This window comes from Epinephelus moara, chromosome 24 (assembly GCF_006386435.1).
Source record: "Epinephelus moara isolate mb chromosome 24, YSFRI_EMoa_1.0, whole genome shotgun sequence".
In the NCBI taxonomy this organism is placed as follows: Eukaryota; Metazoa; Chordata; class Actinopteri; order Perciformes; family Serranidae; genus Epinephelus; species Epinephelus moara.
The window spans coordinates 41,067,249-41,086,603 of record NC_065529.1 but is presented as its reverse complement, the minus strand read 5'-3'; the positions used below and the strand labels follow the sequence as shown (position 1 = coordinate 41,086,603).

At 43.0% G+C, this 19,355-nt stretch overlaps 1 protein-coding gene across 1 annotated transcript; it reads left to right on the top strand.

Moving 5' to 3' along the window:
- The first annotated feature begins 332 nt into the window (after positions 1 to 332).
- On the top strand, positions 333 to 12,861 carry dhrs3b (dehydrogenase/reductase (SDR family) member 3b). The gene is made up of 6 exons (XM_050038826.1): positions 333 to 1,037; positions 8,751 to 8,894; positions 9,207 to 9,326; positions 9,763 to 10,001; positions 12,153 to 12,278; positions 12,370 to 12,861. The coding sequence occupies exons 1-6, from the start codon at positions 843 to 845 to the stop codon at positions 12,452 to 12,454; spliced, it is 909 nt and encodes a 302-aa protein (XP_049894783.1). The 5' UTR covers positions 333 to 842; the 3' UTR covers positions 12,455 to 12,861.
- Positions 12,862 to 19,355: the final 6,494 nt, after the last annotated feature.

Sequence of the window (19,355 nt, the reverse complement as noted above, 5' to 3'; positions counted from 1 at the left end):
TGATTAATTGTTTGTTTGCTTATTTGTTTCACTTAATTAACAGTGGGCTGCAGTGAGGATTAGCTGACCCAGTCATTTTTATGAAGCCCTTGACCAAATATCCCCATCTGGCACTCTCACATAAGAACACTTTGACTGTTGGTTTTGGATTAACTTATAACTGTCAGTGACTGAAACAGAATAAGAATGATGTTTCAGGCACCCACCTGGGACAGCAGCGGTGCGACCACTGGGGGGCCCCGGACCACAGCTTGAGCACCACCTCCAGATGAAGGGGGTGGGGAAGAGGCAAGTACGCAACCACTCAGGGGCAGACGGGCACTGGAGCAAAATATTCATCCCCACTTAACATGTCAATCAGGATTAATGCCCACACAAACCTCCCCTTTAGGTTCACCCAGGTCCTTTCACTAGTGGAAATAGCGCAGCCAGGGCAGAGGCGGTGATATATAAGGCAGAACAGGACAGGACAGGAACACAACACACACACACCACCAAAGCCCAGCGGTTTCAGTAGCGCACACCAGCGGAGCGTCGCCTGGACTTGTGTTTCACGTCTCTGCGTCTGTAGCAGCGCCTGACAGGCGTAATGACTGATCACTCACTCATTTCGAGAGCGTGATGCATGTCGACTATCATGTCAGAGCTGCTTGACGTCTGCCTTTCTACAGTTTTTTCGCCTGTGGATTACTCATGCAACACTTTGTGAGGCTGCACATGAGATTGTTTGCATGCGGACAAACTTGCAGGAGCTCATAAGTCGCTGTTCCTGGAGGAGATCAGTCGTGCGCGTAAAACTTGCAGCGTAAACATTAATCGGCTACCCGTGAGCACTTCTCGAGATGGATTTGAAGAGCGCGTGTCGTATGTGTCTTTTCCCGGTTCAAATGCTCTATTATATAGTCAGGGCAAGTTTGTTTTCGCTGTTGCCAAGCAGAAGGAAGGACCTGACCAAGGAGGTGGTATTGATCACCGGTGGAGGAAGAGGCATCGGGCGTCACCTGGCGAAAGAGTTCGCCAAGCAGGGGGCCAGGAAGGTAATTTCATCCAGCAACTTGTTGCACTCACATTGCTGCTTCCACTATTAAACTGCATGCAGTTTGTTTTGGTCAGCCATGCTTCTGCTTTAGTTTGTGTCAAAAGTCGGCTGCTTGAACCTAACACACACACACACACACACACACACACACTAACACACACACCTCCCCCCTCCTGCCTCAGGTAGCTTGGTCAGTCCTGTCCACCCTGCCCCAAGTGTATTGTTGTTCCGCTGTTGTATGAAAGCAGGGATCACAACCTCTAAGTAGCCTAGCTGCTCCAGAGAGACTGGAGACACTGCCCTCAATTTTGGTTCATGTATTGCACAACAGCTTGGGTCAACCAGAGGGCAGGACCGGGCAGCCTTTATGGCTGATTGATGTGATTAAGTGCAGTAACTGGGCTGACAGCCATTCTGCTGAGGTGATTCAGGTATGACTGAAATGTCCAGAAAGTGTATTATCCATAGATATAGGCTGTGTTAAAGGAGTGTGTGTGGATGTGTTTGTGTTTTGGAGTGTGTTTGTGTGGGAGTAGGAGGGTGGGTGGGTTGATGTGCACAAAGTCTCCCTGAAGCTGCTTCAAAGAAATACACACAATAACAGCCCCTGCTATTAGCCTGTTATAGTTTCTTGCCATTTTTTTTTCAAGCAGTCTTTGTCATTAAACCTGCCAACATATCACAACACAACAAAAGAGCCTGTAATGCTTTTAATAAAAGCCAGATTAGGTTTTGTTTTCAAGCATAGCATGAGGACATGATATGTGTATGCAAAACTAAATGAATAAAAACAACCCAACAAAGAGGGGTTAGGGAGGAGCAGGTTGTATGATCTTGGATTAGTCTAATGCAGAGCTATGTTGCTGAAGTGCACTGTAATGAGATGGCGGAGGTATTAGGTCAAAATATGTTAGAAACAAGATAATTATAATTTTTTTACTATGAGACTGCAGTTATGATTCATCATTATTTTTCCCAGCTGGATGTGAAGATGGATCTGCATGTTTCCATTACTCTTTAGAATAGACTCAGCTGTGTAACATCCTGCAGGGTTCAACTTAAATGTTTTTCCACTTCCACGTGGGTCATAAATCCACTCGCCCAAAGTCAGTTTTTACTGGCATGTATACAGGTTGTTTTATTTATCGGCAGTCATTAAATAACAACTAAGACTATCGTGTTTATTCTTTATTAAATTTTACCTGCCTTGCTCTCAAACTTCAGTTCAATTCGAAGTCCAATATCACAAATAATTTGCCTCAGAGGGCTTTACAGCATACGACATCCCTCCGTCCTTGGACCCCCGCTGCAGATAAGGACAAACTCCCCCCAAAAAACCCTTAACTTGTGGCAAACTTCACTACACATAGTTGGAGTTTGGCGCCACTCAACTCCTGTTTCCAGGATAATTGAAATGATCGCTCACAGCTCATGAACATTGTCTTTACCCGCCGATCAGTGCCGCACATGTGCAACTCACAGCAGTGATAAGAGCGAGGTGAGGTGGCTCGCTCCTGAGCAACTTTCCTCTTTGGGTCCAGGAAAAAAACGCTAAGTTTAATTCTTACCATTTGCGCTATCGGGCAAGCAAATTGCTAGATTTATTGTCCTTATTGTTGAGCCATGTCCGGCATACACCGAATCAATGTGTTATTGCCTGAATAACAACAAGCGCTTCTGAGCAAAGAACTGGCGATTGATTTTATTGCGGAGATATGTGAATGAACTTGTTAATTTGACATGGACTAATGCATAAGACATTGCTTCATATGTACAAAGTAGATTCAATGCATACAGGTTTCTAGCCATGGCTAATTTGCACCCCCTGTCTCTGGTTAGGCTTTTAGAGTTAAAATGTTAAGTGCAGGATTACTGAACATGGAGTAATTCACTACAGTAATACAACGCAACATACAGTAAAATGTGGGCAAAGACTAAGTCAAAGAAAAGACCACAATAAGAACAGGACAAAAAACGTGATAAGTTGTCATAACGTAACTGTAATGTTTGAAGATATATAGTTAAACAGGAAGGACCTGTATGACGTTTCTGCCGTGCTTATTTTATGTTCTGTCTTGCTTTGCTGTCATCTTTGATAAAACAAATCTACCGGCACAGAAGCTAGGCAATGTACTGCTGCGGGCGGAAGCCACAGCAAAAAGTCTTTCGCCAACTAAAGAGACCCACCTCCAAAATCCTTATCAGTGAAAGTGTATGCTATATTTAAAATACTTTCTTGGCATTACCTTACACCTCAAACCAGTTGAGGCAGCAGTCGACCACCAACTCCTGTGTTCTGCTCAGTAAAATTAATATTTGTCAATGGAGTCTGGTGGCTTTGAAGTAATGGCTTTAGTTCCCTAACGGAAAGGGCTGTCTGACGGCACGTTCAGCACTGAAAATATTCTTAATATAGTGTACACTTAAATCGATATTGATTGTTTTAGGTGGTCCTTTTTGTGTGGCTAAAGACTAACCAGTTGAGGCAGCATTTGCTCAGCGCCATCTAATTTTATGTACATGACGTGGGGGGTTTCTATCCAAAAGTCATTGTAAACAAACCTTGTGATTCGATCCAAAATTTAGGGGATTCAAAAGTTCTCTGATGACATTGTTGAATTGAAATGACCCATTGGATGCTATGTTTGCAAACCCTTAAATTTCTGATCAGGATTTGTCCTGGTAATCAGTACTTCATCCAGTCCTTCCAGTTTCCAAGAATCACCCCACTCGTCAAACCCTCGCACCCTCCCGTCCCCCCCCCCACTCTGCCCATCCCTCACCCCCCTAACAAGGAGCCGTCAGTTGGGCCTGAAATGCTCCAGTGGCTCCACAGACAGTTCCTCATCACTGCAGGTCAGGCTAACCTCTGTTCCCATCATCATTTCCAGCTACGGTTTGTCTACCAATCCAGTGGGTGAACATTACACAGCTGAGTGCCTGATGAGCCGCTGGTGTCCCTTTAGCAGTAATGTGTTAATACAGAGTAGCTCTATTTTTGATCACCTCAGATGGGAGTCGTCATTACACATAGAAGAAAGTGGTGGTAATTTCCCCGGTAGAAAGCATTGAGCCACCCAGCTGAAAGCTGGGGGTTGTAATTATCCGTACATGTGTGACACAAGCTCCACATCTCGGATGCTCTCTTAAGGCGCAATTTTAGCAGCTTGAAAACATTGCTAAAAGCTCAATGAAACACTAACTGCCTCCCTCTGTCTTTCAATGCCGTCTCCTTGGGGAACGAGCAAGAAGAAACCAGTGGGTTTTAAAAGCTTTACTTTGCAGCTGCTCAACAAAGGATGTCACCACGCTTTTCAGCACCCCATTGTTGGGTATTATCTAGGTGTGAAGGCTTTGAAAACAACACCTGTGGTAATGTGTATGACAATTACTCCCTGCCTAAAGAGATGCTAAAAGGAAATAGGACGGTAATTATGAATGGGGCTAACCTCTACGAACTCGCGCTCACCCCAGTTAGAGCCCCTTTGTGATTGGCAGCCGGAATTTCCTTTTCCCTCTGCACAGGCTTTGGTGTTTTCACGGTGTGAGGAAGACTAACTACAGCGTTGATGAAAGAATCCGGCGAGATGGAGAGCCGGGGACTCAGGAGGGGAGCCAGGTCTTCTTGTGTGCAGTTTAGGGGGGAACCGTTGCAGAACGAAGCACTGGAACAATAAACCAGACGCAAAGTATTTTCAAACACAGCATCCAAGTTCAGAGCGCTGCGAGAGGGCTTTCAGAACAACGCCAGTAAACAGTTGACATCTAAACAGCATATTTCATCAAAGCTCTGTTTCTAAGTATTTTTCAGCGCTGTGACAACAACTTTAGAAGAAAGTGTTTGCAGAGAGCATTGATTTTTATGTGGTAGTAAACATTACATAAAGAGATCACTGCGAGGAAGATGAACCAAAACCGAGGCACTGACAACAGGTTTGTGTGTGCGTGTGTGTGTGTGTTGTGCTGGAGGCGGGAAGCACACCGCTCCCAGCTGGGTATTGCCCTGCAACTGACCTTGCTGTCTCCGCAGTAATTAGACAGCGGCAGGCGACTGCCTCCTGAACTCCTGCTGCCCCCTCTGTGTGCCGCCTCTCTGCTGGCCCATACAATGGGTGTGAAAAGGAGGGTTCATACCCACCCATACATTCAGACCTGAGAGATAGAGTATCACTGTAATTCAGCTGGAGCTACTGGGGACACGGAGTCGTGTAAACCACAGCCGGTATTGAGTGGCATCTGCACTCTCAAGGTCTCGTTTCAAGCTTTGCCACATTAATTTGTCGATTAGTGAGCTTTTACTTACAGCATGTGTCGAAGTTAAGTCCTGTTAGGCACGCCTATTTAAAACAATCACTGGTTTATCACTGATAGCGAAGGAGGGCTCATGCAAGGTCAATTTAGAACGTGTTTTCTTACTGTTTCTATCCGGATTGCAATTTGGCCAATGCTTGTTTGTTCTGAGGGTCCTGTGTGTTGTGACGGGTGATAAACCTAATTAATTAAATAACATTTTAACAGGAGAGCACAGTTTGAGTGCTGACTTTTAATGAGAGCTGTCAGCTTTGTTTGTAAGGCTCAAATCCCATTAAAAGCTTTCAGTTATTTATCAAGACCTGTCTGCCTTCACTGATTGCTCAAATGGGTTTGCAAATGAAGCAAACAAAAAACCCAATCAAAAAGTAACTCAAACAAGGGAGGGAGCCAAACCCTTACTGCTTTGGATCTGATAAAGAAATAAAGAACACACTGCAGACTGTAATCTTTGATGTCCCCCAGAGCTTTACTGTGTCGCTATTTCTGTGATTGGTTTGCTTCTGCTGCTAATACCATCAGACAGTTATTGACACATGAACACTGCATGAAAGAAATAGCAACACAGTAATTTAGTGATGTTTAAGGGTTGTGCAAATTGCCAATATGTTGTGTTTGGCTGAAGATAAGTGCTGAGTAAATTTGAAAAGACTGGCAATGTCTGAAAGTATCCTGGAGATTGACAGGTCCAATACATGCAAAACATGAAGTTTGATCATCTACAGCGGTGGTTCTCAACCCTTTTTGTGCCAAGAAACCTTCAATTGGAAAACTGATACCCCTGTTCTACAAAATTAGCTCTGGTTCTTGAACAAGTTCCTTTCAGGATTCTTGGAACCTTGGTGCTATCTAGTGAACCAGCCTGTGTTTCCACCAGTGGTATTACCATTGTAACCAGGGATGAAAACTTCAGTTAGAAGCCTAGTCCCAATTTAACGTCTCGTCCCATTTGTTAGCCTGGTGTACCTACACATTTTGACAAATAAACACCTGCCTCAATTAGACGCCTGGTCTGGTTGCCAAGCAGTTAATTTTTCTTTTAAAGAAGTTCTTCGGATGTATAAAACCAGGTTGTTGGCTACCTCAAATTATGTGTCCATACCTCGATTACCCAGTAAGTTATTCATATTCCTTTAGTCCACAAGGGTCAGATCAGATCAAAGGAATCAAAGGGTTTTTCTTATTGTTTTAACAGGATGAAGTGGGGTTGTGGCGGTATGCTGGGTGCTGTAATCCTCAAGTGCCGTAACTCACTTTCTGTCGGCGCTAGATCAAGTGAATGATTCCTAATTGATATACAAGTAATATTCATACTGGTTTAAATAAACACTTTAATTGTATTTCCCGATATTTGCTGTGCAGCAGTTTTGTGTGAAAGGAATTAAAGGCCTGTCCCAAATATAGGCCCATTGATTTCATTGATATAAATAAATAATAGCCCGGGTTACTAATTTAAGTTTTACAACTGAAGCAAAATCGTTGATCACATTCATTACCTGCAAGATTTTGTTCTGTTCTTACAGACATTTGTTTTTATCCAGAAAACAAGCATGGACCAGCTATTGATAAGACCATTGCATGCTCTTTCTTCATCTGATGATTTCTCACTTGACTTCTCCACCCTTTCTTTCCAACCTGTAGAATATGACATGACCACTGATCGTCGTCACAGTTCGCGCCAAGTTCGCGTCAGGTCAAGAAAAACCTGCTATGTTTTGGTTCCAGATGAGAACCAACTTTCCAGAATCTGTCCCCATTAATTTTTGGTTGAAATGCTCCGAATGGTTCAAAACTAGGTGCAGGAACCAGTATGGAACTGGTTCTACATTCGTGGAATGCAGGTGATTTTTTTTACAGGCTGACCCAGAGGTTAGCATCGCCCTCGTTCCCTCAACAAAAAGCCGATGGGATTTTTCCATTGGATTTTGGATTATTGCAGAAATTAAGCTGTGTGGCAAACAAAATTAATGATACTTGCATGTTTTGTTCAGCAAGATTATCTTAACAAATGAGCACCACTTAATGGTTTCTGAAGTGTAAATGCAATCGGCAGGAGTAAAAAGGTAACGTTAGCCTATAAAGGAACTACACCAAGGTTAAACGACTTCAACAGCGCCACCACAATATGCTCTATAACCTAATTTGCCACTTGTTAGCAGTCATCTTTTAGAACTAGGAAAGGCATTTACTGACGTATTTTATGTTGTAGAACAAAATGTGAAAGTCTCTTGAGCTTGTGTTAACCACAGACCTCATTTCAGGCATCGGACCAAAAACATTCAAAAAACCTATTGACTTTAAAATGAGGGAACCAGAAGTGCTGAAGTGCTAAGATATTTCCAAGTTTTAGGACTCATTTCTGCAGCACTCTAGGTCAGGTCATGGATCCTCATCTGATAAGACTTGGCTTCAGGACCTCCATCTGAAAAGACTTTGGTTGTCAGATATGATAAAGGCCAGAATTTTATAGTTGTCAACTGCAGTTGAGGAGATAACTGTGAAGGAAGTAAAACTTATGATGAAAATATACACTCTTATGACTCTTATGCACTTTGGGCTTAGTTCCACAGTGATATTCCCCATTTTTCTGGGAACCCCCTGGAACTCCCTCAAGCACCCCTGGGGGTCTCTGAACCCCTGGTTGAGAACCACTGAACTATAGCAATTGAACTCTTGCAAGTGGCAAGAGACACACTCTATTTTGTGTGTGTATACACACGCAGTCTTTCTGTCTCTCACATACACAAGATCACTTTCCAGAAGACTTTTTGCTCAAATATTAACCTTGGTCACGGGCGACCGGCCAAATCCCACACTGGCGTCCTCAGCACTTCACACACGCACTGTTTTCAGACTCCCTGACCAGAAATGACGGGGCTCATCTGCCCAACAGGCCGTGTAATCTCTTTGAGAATTTGTGTTTGAGAGATGAGGAGGGCTCACCCCCTGATTTCATTACCTTTCCCTGACCCCAAAGACTGACAGATCTAATTGCCCAATCACTAGTCCCCCACCTCCATCCAACCCCATGTTCCCTGCTCAAATGACCGGCCTTCATTTAGTCTCCGGGTGGATGAAGAGACAATTCATTCGCACAGCAACCCCCGAGCCTTTAATCTTGCTCTAAAACTATTTGTTGGAGTGAAAATGGCCTCTCTGTTCTCTGAATGAAAAGAGCATTGCTGCTCAAAGATCTCCACAGTTACACCAGGTCTCATTGCCAGAAAAATTGCGCAAAACATACGTAATGTTTTGTTGACGACTGACTGTAAAAACAAGCCTTTTTGTTCCACTTATAAGCAACGGTTCACTTGATTTGCTTCCGATCCCGGCACAGTTTGAATGCAGAATGCTTCTCTGTTTGTTTCTAACCTTTAAAAAACATTTTTTTCTTTGCTAGGTGATCTTGTGGGGCCGAACAGAAAAGTGCCTCAAAGAAACAGCAGAAGAAATCTCTCTCTCAGGAACAGAGTGCCATTACTTCCTGTGTGATGTGGCCAATCGGGAGGAAGTTTACAAGCAAGCCAAGGTGGTTAGAGAAAAGGTACGGCAGCTTGATATAAAGTATTTCTACTCGCACAAAAAGAAATCTCATTTGCACACGGTGAAACACATCATAAAATATTTCCCCGTGATGCCTCTCTGTCTCCTCTCTATGTATATTGGCTCTGAGCTGCTCTGTCTCCCATCTGGTGTATAGATTACACTTCATCTGAAATATCTGAACAAGAGTGGGGAATATTGCTGACAGCTCTGGAGCAGCACAACTGTATCATCTCATGAAAGCAGACAGAAAACACACAAGCTCTTTGACTGTTTTTTTTTTTTACCTCATGGTTGTGCTTTTTAATCACAGGTGGGAGATGTGACGATATTAGTGAACAACGCGGCTGTCGTTCATGGCAAAAGTCTGATGGACAGCGACGACGACGCCCTTCTGAAATCCCAACACATCAACACCATGGGACAGTTCTGGGTATGACTAACGCAGAGGCAGTTTGCATGCAGAAGTAGGGGAATTCCTCGCAGCAGATTATCCTTATCATGTTCATATTTTGATCATAGCGGGGCATTATATACAGTAGGCACCCCTAGACTTGTCAATCACTGCTGCTATTATGGCAGGTTAAGTGGGGTATTTCCAAATTGCCTCTCAGCCCCTGAAACATCAGACGGATTTTGGAACTCATGGCATTTTTTATTTTGAATGGAGATCAAAAGACTATGTCGTACGCAGACAGAAATGCAATTATCAACTAAATGGAAATGGAAATTTAATCTGTGGTTACACTGGGGGCCTGTTTCTCTTGTCTCTTCTTCTTTTTACTCCACTGAATATATTTCACCTTCCATTTCCACGCTTCCATCCACCTTGTCTTCATTCTCCCTTTTTTTCTCTCTCCTTATCCCAGACTACAAAGGCCTTCCTGCCTCGGATGCTGGAGCTGCAGCACGGCCACGTAGTGTGCATAAACTCCATCCTGTCCCAGTCTCCCATCCCTGGGGCCATAGACTACTGCACCTCAAAGGCCTCGTCGCTGGCCTTCATGGAGAGTCTGACGCTGGGCCTGCTGGATTGTCCCGGTGTTGGCTGCACCACCGTGCTCCCCTTCCACACCAACACAGAGATGTTCCAGGGCATGAGAGTCAGGTATTTGAAAATGCTATTTTAGCCTTGCTAGCGGTGCGGGTCTAGCGATATCAGTGCTGGCCATAAGGTCAGTCAGTCCTGGTAAATAAACAGGTGGTCTTTGTTGCTTTGACATGTAGTTACATTTCTGGGATGCAGATCCTACGCCATAGGTACGATGTCGATTTAACGGAGAATATAAACCTTGCTTTCGTCATTATGTCCAGTCTCATTGTGTAAATATGTTGTGAACGCGCCAATAGTCAACCCTACACTGTCATTGAAATATTGACATATATTTGGTCAAAAATATAGTCATATTTGATTTTCTACTTATCACTCAGCCCTTCTAATTCAAAATATCTTGACAGCTATTAGATTGGATTGCTGTGAACTTTCCCATATGGAGAATTCAAGGTCCCTATAGGATATATTCTAATGAGGTTGATGATCCTCTTACTTTTCATCTAGCACCACCAGTTTTCACTTTGCAGGCAAATTGCTTTTCGTCTACTTGATGGATTGGCACGAAATTTCATGGTTTCCAGACAATTTATCCTACAGACTTTGGTGATCCCGACTTTTCCTCTGTAATGAGCAACTCCCTAGTAGACGGTAATAAAAGACAGTCCCAGCGCTGGGAACCTCCAAAGTGTGAGTTTATGACCTTGCGCAACCCTCCGGCTCTTTGCAGATACTCCCTCACAGTTTCGCTCTGACCTGTAATGTTCAGCTTGCCCTTAAATAACAGTTTAACATACTGTTCAGAGACAGTAGGAGCTCAATTACCCCAAAAAAGGAATTTGCATAATTACTCAGTCATTAATTTATTATTTTATCATCCGTCTGTCTGCCCCCTAGTGGTTGTCCTGAGGCCCTTACAGATGAAATTGAATCTTTATGATTTGGACCTCTGTTGCTGAACAGTTTAAGGTGCATTACATCTCCTTTCACAGTGTCATTTAATGGCTTTTGGAAACATCAGAAACATTTAATGTACAGTTTGGCAGCTTACACCAACACATTAATCTAAACATTGCCGCTATGTTGCCATTAAAGAAGTATTTCACTGCTGGAGAGATAGTTTTTCATAAAACTGGTCGGTCTGTGCAGTAGAGAGACACAGATACTTTTGAAATTGGTGCTATATAGCCAAAGAAAATGGAGGTAAAGGGCTGTGGCATTTGCTTTTGCTCAAAAGGTAGAAAACCTTCGACTGTCAGAATGCAATGCGTAGCACCAGACCGATTAACACTCCCACTGCTGGGTGCAAGCGTGTCTGTTTTGACACAAGAAACAATATGGTGGCTGTCTGGTTAAAAAAAATGGTCAAGCTAAAATATGTTTTTGAAAACATTCAAGACAAAAAATAGGTAACACAGTAACACAGGAGTACAGTTTGTACTTTGAGCAACAGCCCTAGATAGAGCCAGCAAAAATCTGATTTGAGCTGGGAAATATGCAGGGAGATCTGGGTGCTGGTAAGATGAACGGAAGTTTAGCACAGTTCATTTAAACACACTACCCACGTTGATGTGCTACAAAGCTGGTTGAAAATCAGCAAAAGCCTCGTTTCCACCGAGCAGTACGGTCCAGTACAGTTCGGTACGCTTTTTTCCGTTTCCACCATGAAAAGTTGTGGATGGTACCAATGGAACCGTTCCGTACCGTCCCGATTTTGGTCCCCCCTCTGTTGGGGTACCTAGCACACAGATCTGGTACTAAAAGGTGGAGCTGTGAACACTGCAGTCTGTTGATTGGTCAATAGATGACGGTTCAGTGGGCCGACTGTCGGCAACTTTTAAGGTGGAACGTTTTCTTGTAATGTTCCTCAATGCATGACTTGATGATGTGAATCCATCAACACACCTTAAATTTAATTTTTATTTTTATATGACATACACCTTCAATACAATTCATACAATCTTCCAGTGACCTAGGGTCTAGGTACCATATCTGATGGGTTACTTTTCCTTCCAAAGATATTATCAGTGTTTGGTGGAAACAGGGCTAAAGTTTGCCTTTAAAAGCATGTTTAGCTAGCTAGAGCTGACTTTGTTTGCACTGTATTTTAAAATGAAAATGTCCACCAAATGGCTTGTTATGATACTCCTTGAAAATACATCAGAAAGATCATGACTTTATCTCAAAATTACAACTTTTCTTTTGCAGGTTTCCTCAGCTCTTCCCACCTCTCAAACCCGAGGTCGTTGCCCAGAGGACTGTGGATGCAGTCAGAGCTGACAAGGCCTTCCTCTACCTGCCCTGGACTATGCATGCCCTCGTCATTTTAAAAAGGTAAATAAAAATCTCTTTATTTTATCTTGCTTGTATCACCATGACTGTTTGATTCCTAACACTCTTTCCTTGGTTCTTTTGCACTTTCTAGCTTCATGCCACAAGTTGCACTTGAAGAAATCCACAAGTTTTCTGGGAGTTATACCTGCATGAACACGTTCAAAGGGAGGACATGAACCCGGGTTGCACACAATGTGAGAGAGACCTCAACAGCTCTGGGGTGTAATGAAGGGAATATGGACCTTAAGGCATCTGGAAGTGGAGGCAGCCCTGTGATAGTGTGAAGACAAATACTTAGGGGACATGCAAGGCAGTTGCTCCTGCAGGTAGAATTAATGATAAACTGCAGGACACACCCTGATCCCATTTGTACGTGTGTGTGTGCCTATGTGTATAGTATGAAGGACTGAATGCCATTCTCACTTTGAACTGAAGCCATGCATAGGTCTGTACCAGTAGTTATTCTGGGAGGTTTTATTTTTTTGTGACACTTGTTTTAGCCTGTTTTTACACTTCTTTTTTTTATTCTCCTTTTAATGTGTCTTTAAATCAAAACAAGATAATAAAATGGAGTTTTAGAGATGCGACGTGTTTCTTTGTGCGTGTTGAAAACAGAAAAAGCGAAGACTTGGGAGGTACAGATTGTTTTGCGTCTGGGTTTTGACTCCCGTGGCAGTGTGATAACACCTTTGATTTATTCCAAGCGTGAGATCAGTGACTGTGACAGACGATGTTGTCAAAACATAAAATATACGCTCGGAGGGGGGGGCATGTGTATTCTTGTCTGTTCTCTGCTGTCTGAAAATGGTGAAGGGGGATGGTGTAATTCTCCATAAACATAATGAACTCAAAACAAGTCGGTCAGGACCTCCTCCTCACACACAGAGTGGCCTGAACCACAGTCACTGAACATGAACAGGCAGTGTCATGTTGAGCTCTGAAAGGACAGCAGTCATCTTACGGCCTAAATTACTCAAACTGAAAGTAAACTTCTAAAAAAGTGAACTATTTTATTGTCTTTTGTTTTGTGAGCTTGGCTGGCTCTCACACAATTTTGTTTGCGACTGCTACACATTTGTTGTCATAGATCTTATAAATGTGATTTGTATTAGCAAAACCCCCGAGGCTAATATCCAGGGAAAACAGGGACAACATGGAGCCTCTTTATAGCATATGATTGTGAGCATGTTCCAAGGCTCAAACCAGAGGGAGGGAGCTGTGTAAATCCACAATAGATGAGATGTGTCAATGCCAGAGTCTCACAATTAGCTTTTGATTGAGGGCATTATTTAAGAACTAGAAAAAGCAGGTCTTCAAATGGGGAGAGCCGAGCTTAAAGCTGAATTACCAAAAGATTGTTAAAAAAGAATAAAACTTGGACAGCTTGGAAGTAAAATTAAACAAAAGTCTGTCCCCAAGGGAAATTTGCACGGAGCTTCTCATCTAACACTCGAGTAGCTGATGAGCACCTTCAACCAAAGAGGAGAAACTGATCTGGGATTCCATCTTCTGTGAGCTGAATAAAACCCTGTAGCAGTAAACATCTTTACTCCCAGCCCAGTCGCCAGGAGAAAATGTTGGTATTGTATGTTTCTGCAAACCACGGATATGTTACATTTGTATGTTTCATACGTGTCATGCAACATTTCTAAAGTGACGTAGTGCTTATTACGTGAATATGAGCTGACTTTGTCATCAGAAGGTGGAGGGGATGGTGTGACAACTTCGCATGACAACTGCCAAGCTGCAGACCACTGTTTCAGACTAACAAACAGCACAGTTCTCTTCAAGCAAGCCATCACTGTTTTCTGCAGCAATGGTGCCCCAAAAAGTGAGCTCATTTCCAGCGGTGATTTTGCGCCAAAACGTGAGTGTTTTTTAACAAGCCATTGCTATATTTTCAGCGTTGAATTTGTCCCAAAAAGGTGTGTTTTGTAGCAAACCACTGCTGCTTTTCTAGCAGCAACTTTGCCCCCCAAAATGAGTGTTTTTTAGTGAGCCATCACTGCATTTCCAGCGGAAATTGTGCAACCAAGAGCAGGTGTTTTTCAGCAAGCCACTGCTGTATTTACAATCGTGAATGTGTCACCAAAAGCAAGTGTTTTTTTGGCAAGCCATTGCTGCATTTCCAGTCGTGATGGTGCTCTGAAATGTGTTTTTAGCACGCTTTCACTGCATTTCCAGCAGCGATTGTATCACCAAAAGTGAGTGTTTGTTTGTGCGCCAGTGCTGCACTTAAATGGCAATGGCAATGGGTTGTTTTTTTGTGAATGACTGCTGCATTTCAAGCTGAAAAATGTGCAACCAAAAGCTGGTGTTTTCATCAAGCTATCCCATCTTTTCCAGTTGCGATTGTGCCACTAATAGCTCAAAAGTAGTGATTATACCAATGGTGAATGTGTCACCAAAAGCAGGCATTTTTTAGCAAGTCATTGCTGCATTTCCAGTGGCGATTTTCCCCCGAAAAGTGTGGTTTTTAGCAAGCCACTGCTTCATTGCCAAAAGTGATTTGTCCAAGAAAAGTGAGTGTTTTTTAGCAAGCCATCACTGCATTTCCAACGGCGATTGTGTCACCAAAAGCAAATGTTTTTTAGCAAGCCATCGCTGTATTTCCAGTGGTGATTGTGTCACCAAAAGCAAATGTTTTTTAGCAAGCCATTGCTGTATTTCCAGTGGTGATTGTGTCACCAAAAATGAGTGTTTTTTAGCAAGCCATTGCTTCGTTGCCAACAGTGATTTTGACCCGAAAAGTGAGTGTTTTTTAGCAAGCCATCACTGCATTTCCAACGGCGATTGTGTCACCAAAAGCAAGTGTTTTTTTGGCAAGCCATTGCTGCATTTCCAACGGCGATTGTGTCACCAAAAGCAAGTGTTTTTTTTGGCAAGCCATTGCTGCATTTCCAGTGGTGATGGTGCTTTTTTTGGCAAGCCATTGCTGCATTTCCAGTGGTGATGGTGCTCTGAAAAGTGAGTGTTTTTAGCAAGCTTTCACTGCATTTACAATGGCAATTGTGCAACCAAACGAGGGTTGATTTTTTTTGTGAACGACTGCTGCATTTCAAGCTGAAAAATGTGCAACCAAAAGCGGGTGTTTTCATCAAGCTATCCCATCTTTTCCAGTTGCGATTGTGCCACCAAAAGCGAGAATTTTTAAGCTATCACTGCATTAAAAGTAGTGATTATGCCAATGGTGAATGTGTCACCAAAAGCGTGTGTTTTTTAGCAAGCCATTGCTGTATTTCCAGTGGCGATTTTACCTCGAAAAGTGTGGTTTTTAGCAAGCCATTGCTTTGTTGCCAACAGCGATTTTGCCCTGGAAAGTGAGGGTTTCTTAGCAAGCAATGACTGCATTTCCAGTGGTGATTGTGTCACCAAAAATGAGTGTTTTTTAGCAAGCCATTGCTGCATTGCCAACAGCGAATTTGCCTGGAAAAGTGAGGGTTTTTAGTAAGCCGTCACTGCATTTCCAACAGCGATTGTGTCACCAAAAGCATAAATGTCTCACTCTTAGCATAAAGACTTGAAAGCAGGGGTAGACAGCTTAGCCTGGCTTTATCCAAAGGTAAAATAATCTTTCATCTTAGAAGTGCTGAGAGTGGTATTCATCTTCTCATCGACTTCTCAGCAAGATAGGCTGAAATAGGCGTACTGTGCAAAATGTTGAACTTTTCCTTGAGCTGAAATACCCTTGAAAACACAACAGCACCTTGCACGCTCAGCTGTGTCAATGGCGGGAGGTCATGTGGATGCCTAAGGGTAGATGTCCCATTCTTGTGTTGAAATGTCTCTTTCTACTCAACTTATTTTAGTAGAGATGGAACATTTTAGACATGATGACTAAGACTGTATTCACTGAGAATACATAAAGACATCAGACTTTTACTTTAATTTTGAAGGTTGTTGCATTGATCAGTGTTGCGCTTGTGTAGCTGCTGCTGAACTCAAACCTTCTGGGGCAACATTTGGTGTGTGCTGTTTATGTCCTTGTTTGTCAAGGACCACTTGAACTTAGATTCAAGGACCTGAGACACCATAGCAATAATTATTTTTTCTAAAGTGAAACCTCAGTGACTCATTAAGCGACTGAAGACCAGTGTGTACCACCTAGTTTTCTCCAAACAAAGCAATCCCCATAAGAAGCTGTTGTCCTTGCTCTTATGTGTGACACCTGTGATTTCGAGAATAGCCGGCTGTCCGGCGCTTCGAGGCCGGTCTGACAAATAAAGATGAGACCCACAGAGAGATCTGAACCTTCGTGGAAGCAAAATGAAGTTTTCAGGTTATACTGCTCCACAAAAACACAAGACCATTAGGGATCATGAGCTGCAATAAAATAAATACTAAGGTTACGGGGGGGTTGTGCTCTTATCCACCTCACAGATGGTAGACAGTGAATCGGAACTCATTAATGTTTAATGGGATGAGGCTAAAAATCTGACCACATTGAAGGGGCTGTGGTAAAAATGAAAATACAGAACTCAGCTGCACTTTTTTAAACCTCTATGGGAGCCTGTGTTGGACTTTTTTTGTAACAAACTAAACCTCTTTATGGTATTGAGGCTGTCCATGTTCCAATTAGGGAAAATATACAAATAAACTCCAAGGGCTGGACTTTAAATACAGCCCTCTCAGTTAGAGGAGAATGGCTTTTTCAAATGCACCATGTAGAATTGCCACAGCTCGTAATAACACTGCTGCGTATAATATTACACCCAGTAAGATGATCATCTCTCGATACTAAAAGTATCAGCACTCTTTTACGCCACATAAAATGGCAGTTAATATTATTTGACAAAAAAGACTCTGCCGTCACACATTAAATCGGCTGTGTGATTAATGTGTTGACAAGTCATAAGAACACACAGAGCGCCTCCCTATCACCAGACCTCATCATTTCATTCCTTCTGTTTGCTTACTGCGATGCTCTGATTGTTTCTCCCGGGACTCTAACTAGTATATTTAGATCAGAGCAAAGAGCAATGTTCAGTGAAAATGCAACCGAGCGCAAATTTGTGCTTATCTGTAGGCCAAGCTGTTTCCTTCCTCACTGTGAGGTTAATCATGAAGCCAATACTCTAACATGGAGGAGAATATGTGCAGCATGACAATACGCGCTGATTCTCTGTAAAATATTAAAGATGATGAAACAAGCCAACACTGAAGGGACACGAGTGAAATGTGACTGTAAACTTAAAAGACAAGTGAACTCCATGTGGTCGCAGGGCTCTGTAAAACAAACACGCAGAGTACAAACACAAAGAATTTTACCCTCGCTGCCTTGAGAGCAACTCTTCAACCCGAAACACATGAGGGGATATGGAGATCACAGATCCAGACACACAGCGAGACACCCCATATCTGAGCACAAGTCAAAGCAAGAACACACAGCGAACCCATGAGAGTGGCTGTAAAAGCTGGGATAGTGCCTGCCCTTTGGCTGCCAGACAAGGCTCATAAACATTCATTTGAATCCCAGCGAACCATTAATACCCTCCTGTGTGCTCACGATAGGGCCGCACATTGTGATCAGTAGGTGACCCCGCACTGGGTGGAGGGGGGGAGGACGAGCTCTGCCGAGAGTGAACCCGAGCCTCCTTCAAGGGCCTGTTTCTCATTCTCTGAGTGAGCGGTTGCGAAAGCAGGGAGAAGAAGCATGTTGGGATGGATCTAGGTCGAGGAGGCATGTAGTTCACGTATGCTGGAAGAGGAGGGCTAAAATGGTTGGAAATCTCATGGGGAAGGTTCAGAGCAAGGTTAGCCAAATACTGAATAAATCAAAGGGGGCTTGGAAAGCACTTTCCCTGCTGAAGGCGCTCAGCTCCAGGGTGACTGACCGGGCGCAGGTGGAAGCAGAGGACTTAAGGTTTGGTCACATGGGGAGAAATCGGAGAGTGTAGCTGTCTCAGCTGTGACCACATTCCCAGGTGTCTCTGCAGGAGTGTTTAGCTTTATTTAGGGTTGTATTGTGATGTTAAAGGAAAACTTCACTGCCCACCTGAATATCTGTATATCGATTACTTACCCAGTGTTATGTTGAATTAGGGACGAAAAACATTGTTTTTCTCGCATGCCTCCATGGTGGCGGAGAATCCAAAAACTGAGAAAATTCTTGATGAATTGAAGTCATAGGGGTCCACGTATCAAAACATCCATTTACAAACTCTCACACAACTTGTGCAGCATAATCTCATATAGTATAGTCTGTTTATCAAGTCCAATGCTTAGCTCTTCTCTCTTTGGTTGTTGACGTTCAAAATTCACCTCCATGTTCACAGGAAATTTATCGTCTACATACAGTCTCTTTCAAAATAATGTGAAAATAAAATGTGAAATTACGTTTGTTTTTTTTCCTCCAACAACTAACATACGTGGTTAGGTTTAGGAAAAAAGAACAGGGTTTAGCTTTCTAATCGTACGGTACACCAACGCGGCTCTCAGGCAGTGTTTGTTGGACCCATCCACCACCCCTCCTGCCCGCCCTACTTGGACTTTTGCCACCTTAACTTTGGTTCTTGTCCCGCCGCATTTCCCCCTGACACTACTGAGCAACGTTAAACTGTAATGGTGACCGGCTGCGTTTCATGCTGATGTTAAAGGACAGCTTTTTCGTCAGTATCTGATGCCTCGAGTCACTGCCCAAGCGCTGGATTTTGACGACTCCCTAGTGAGACCGGTTTGGACTGGAGAAATGAGACTTGGGTTGTTGTGCTAGAGTTTGTAAATAGATGTTTTGATATTGTTTTACTGTTGTTAAACATGTACCCCTTTTACTCTTTTAAGTTTTTGGATTCTTACTACACCACAGGCAAGTGAGTAAATCAGAGGGGTTTTTTTCAGAATTCAGTGTAACACTGGGTGAGTAATTTATACACAAATGGTCATTTTTGGGGGATGATGTATTCCTTTGCATCATGTGATTAAAAGTTTCACTTCTTTCAGTCTGGTTAACTTGAAAAGACTGTGCAGTGAACTGAGTCATCACCTTTGATACCTACCACAAATATGTTTATGCAAGTTTATCTGAAATGTTTATTAGTCATCATTACCCCTCACTGCGCCTTTGTTATTGAACGCCCC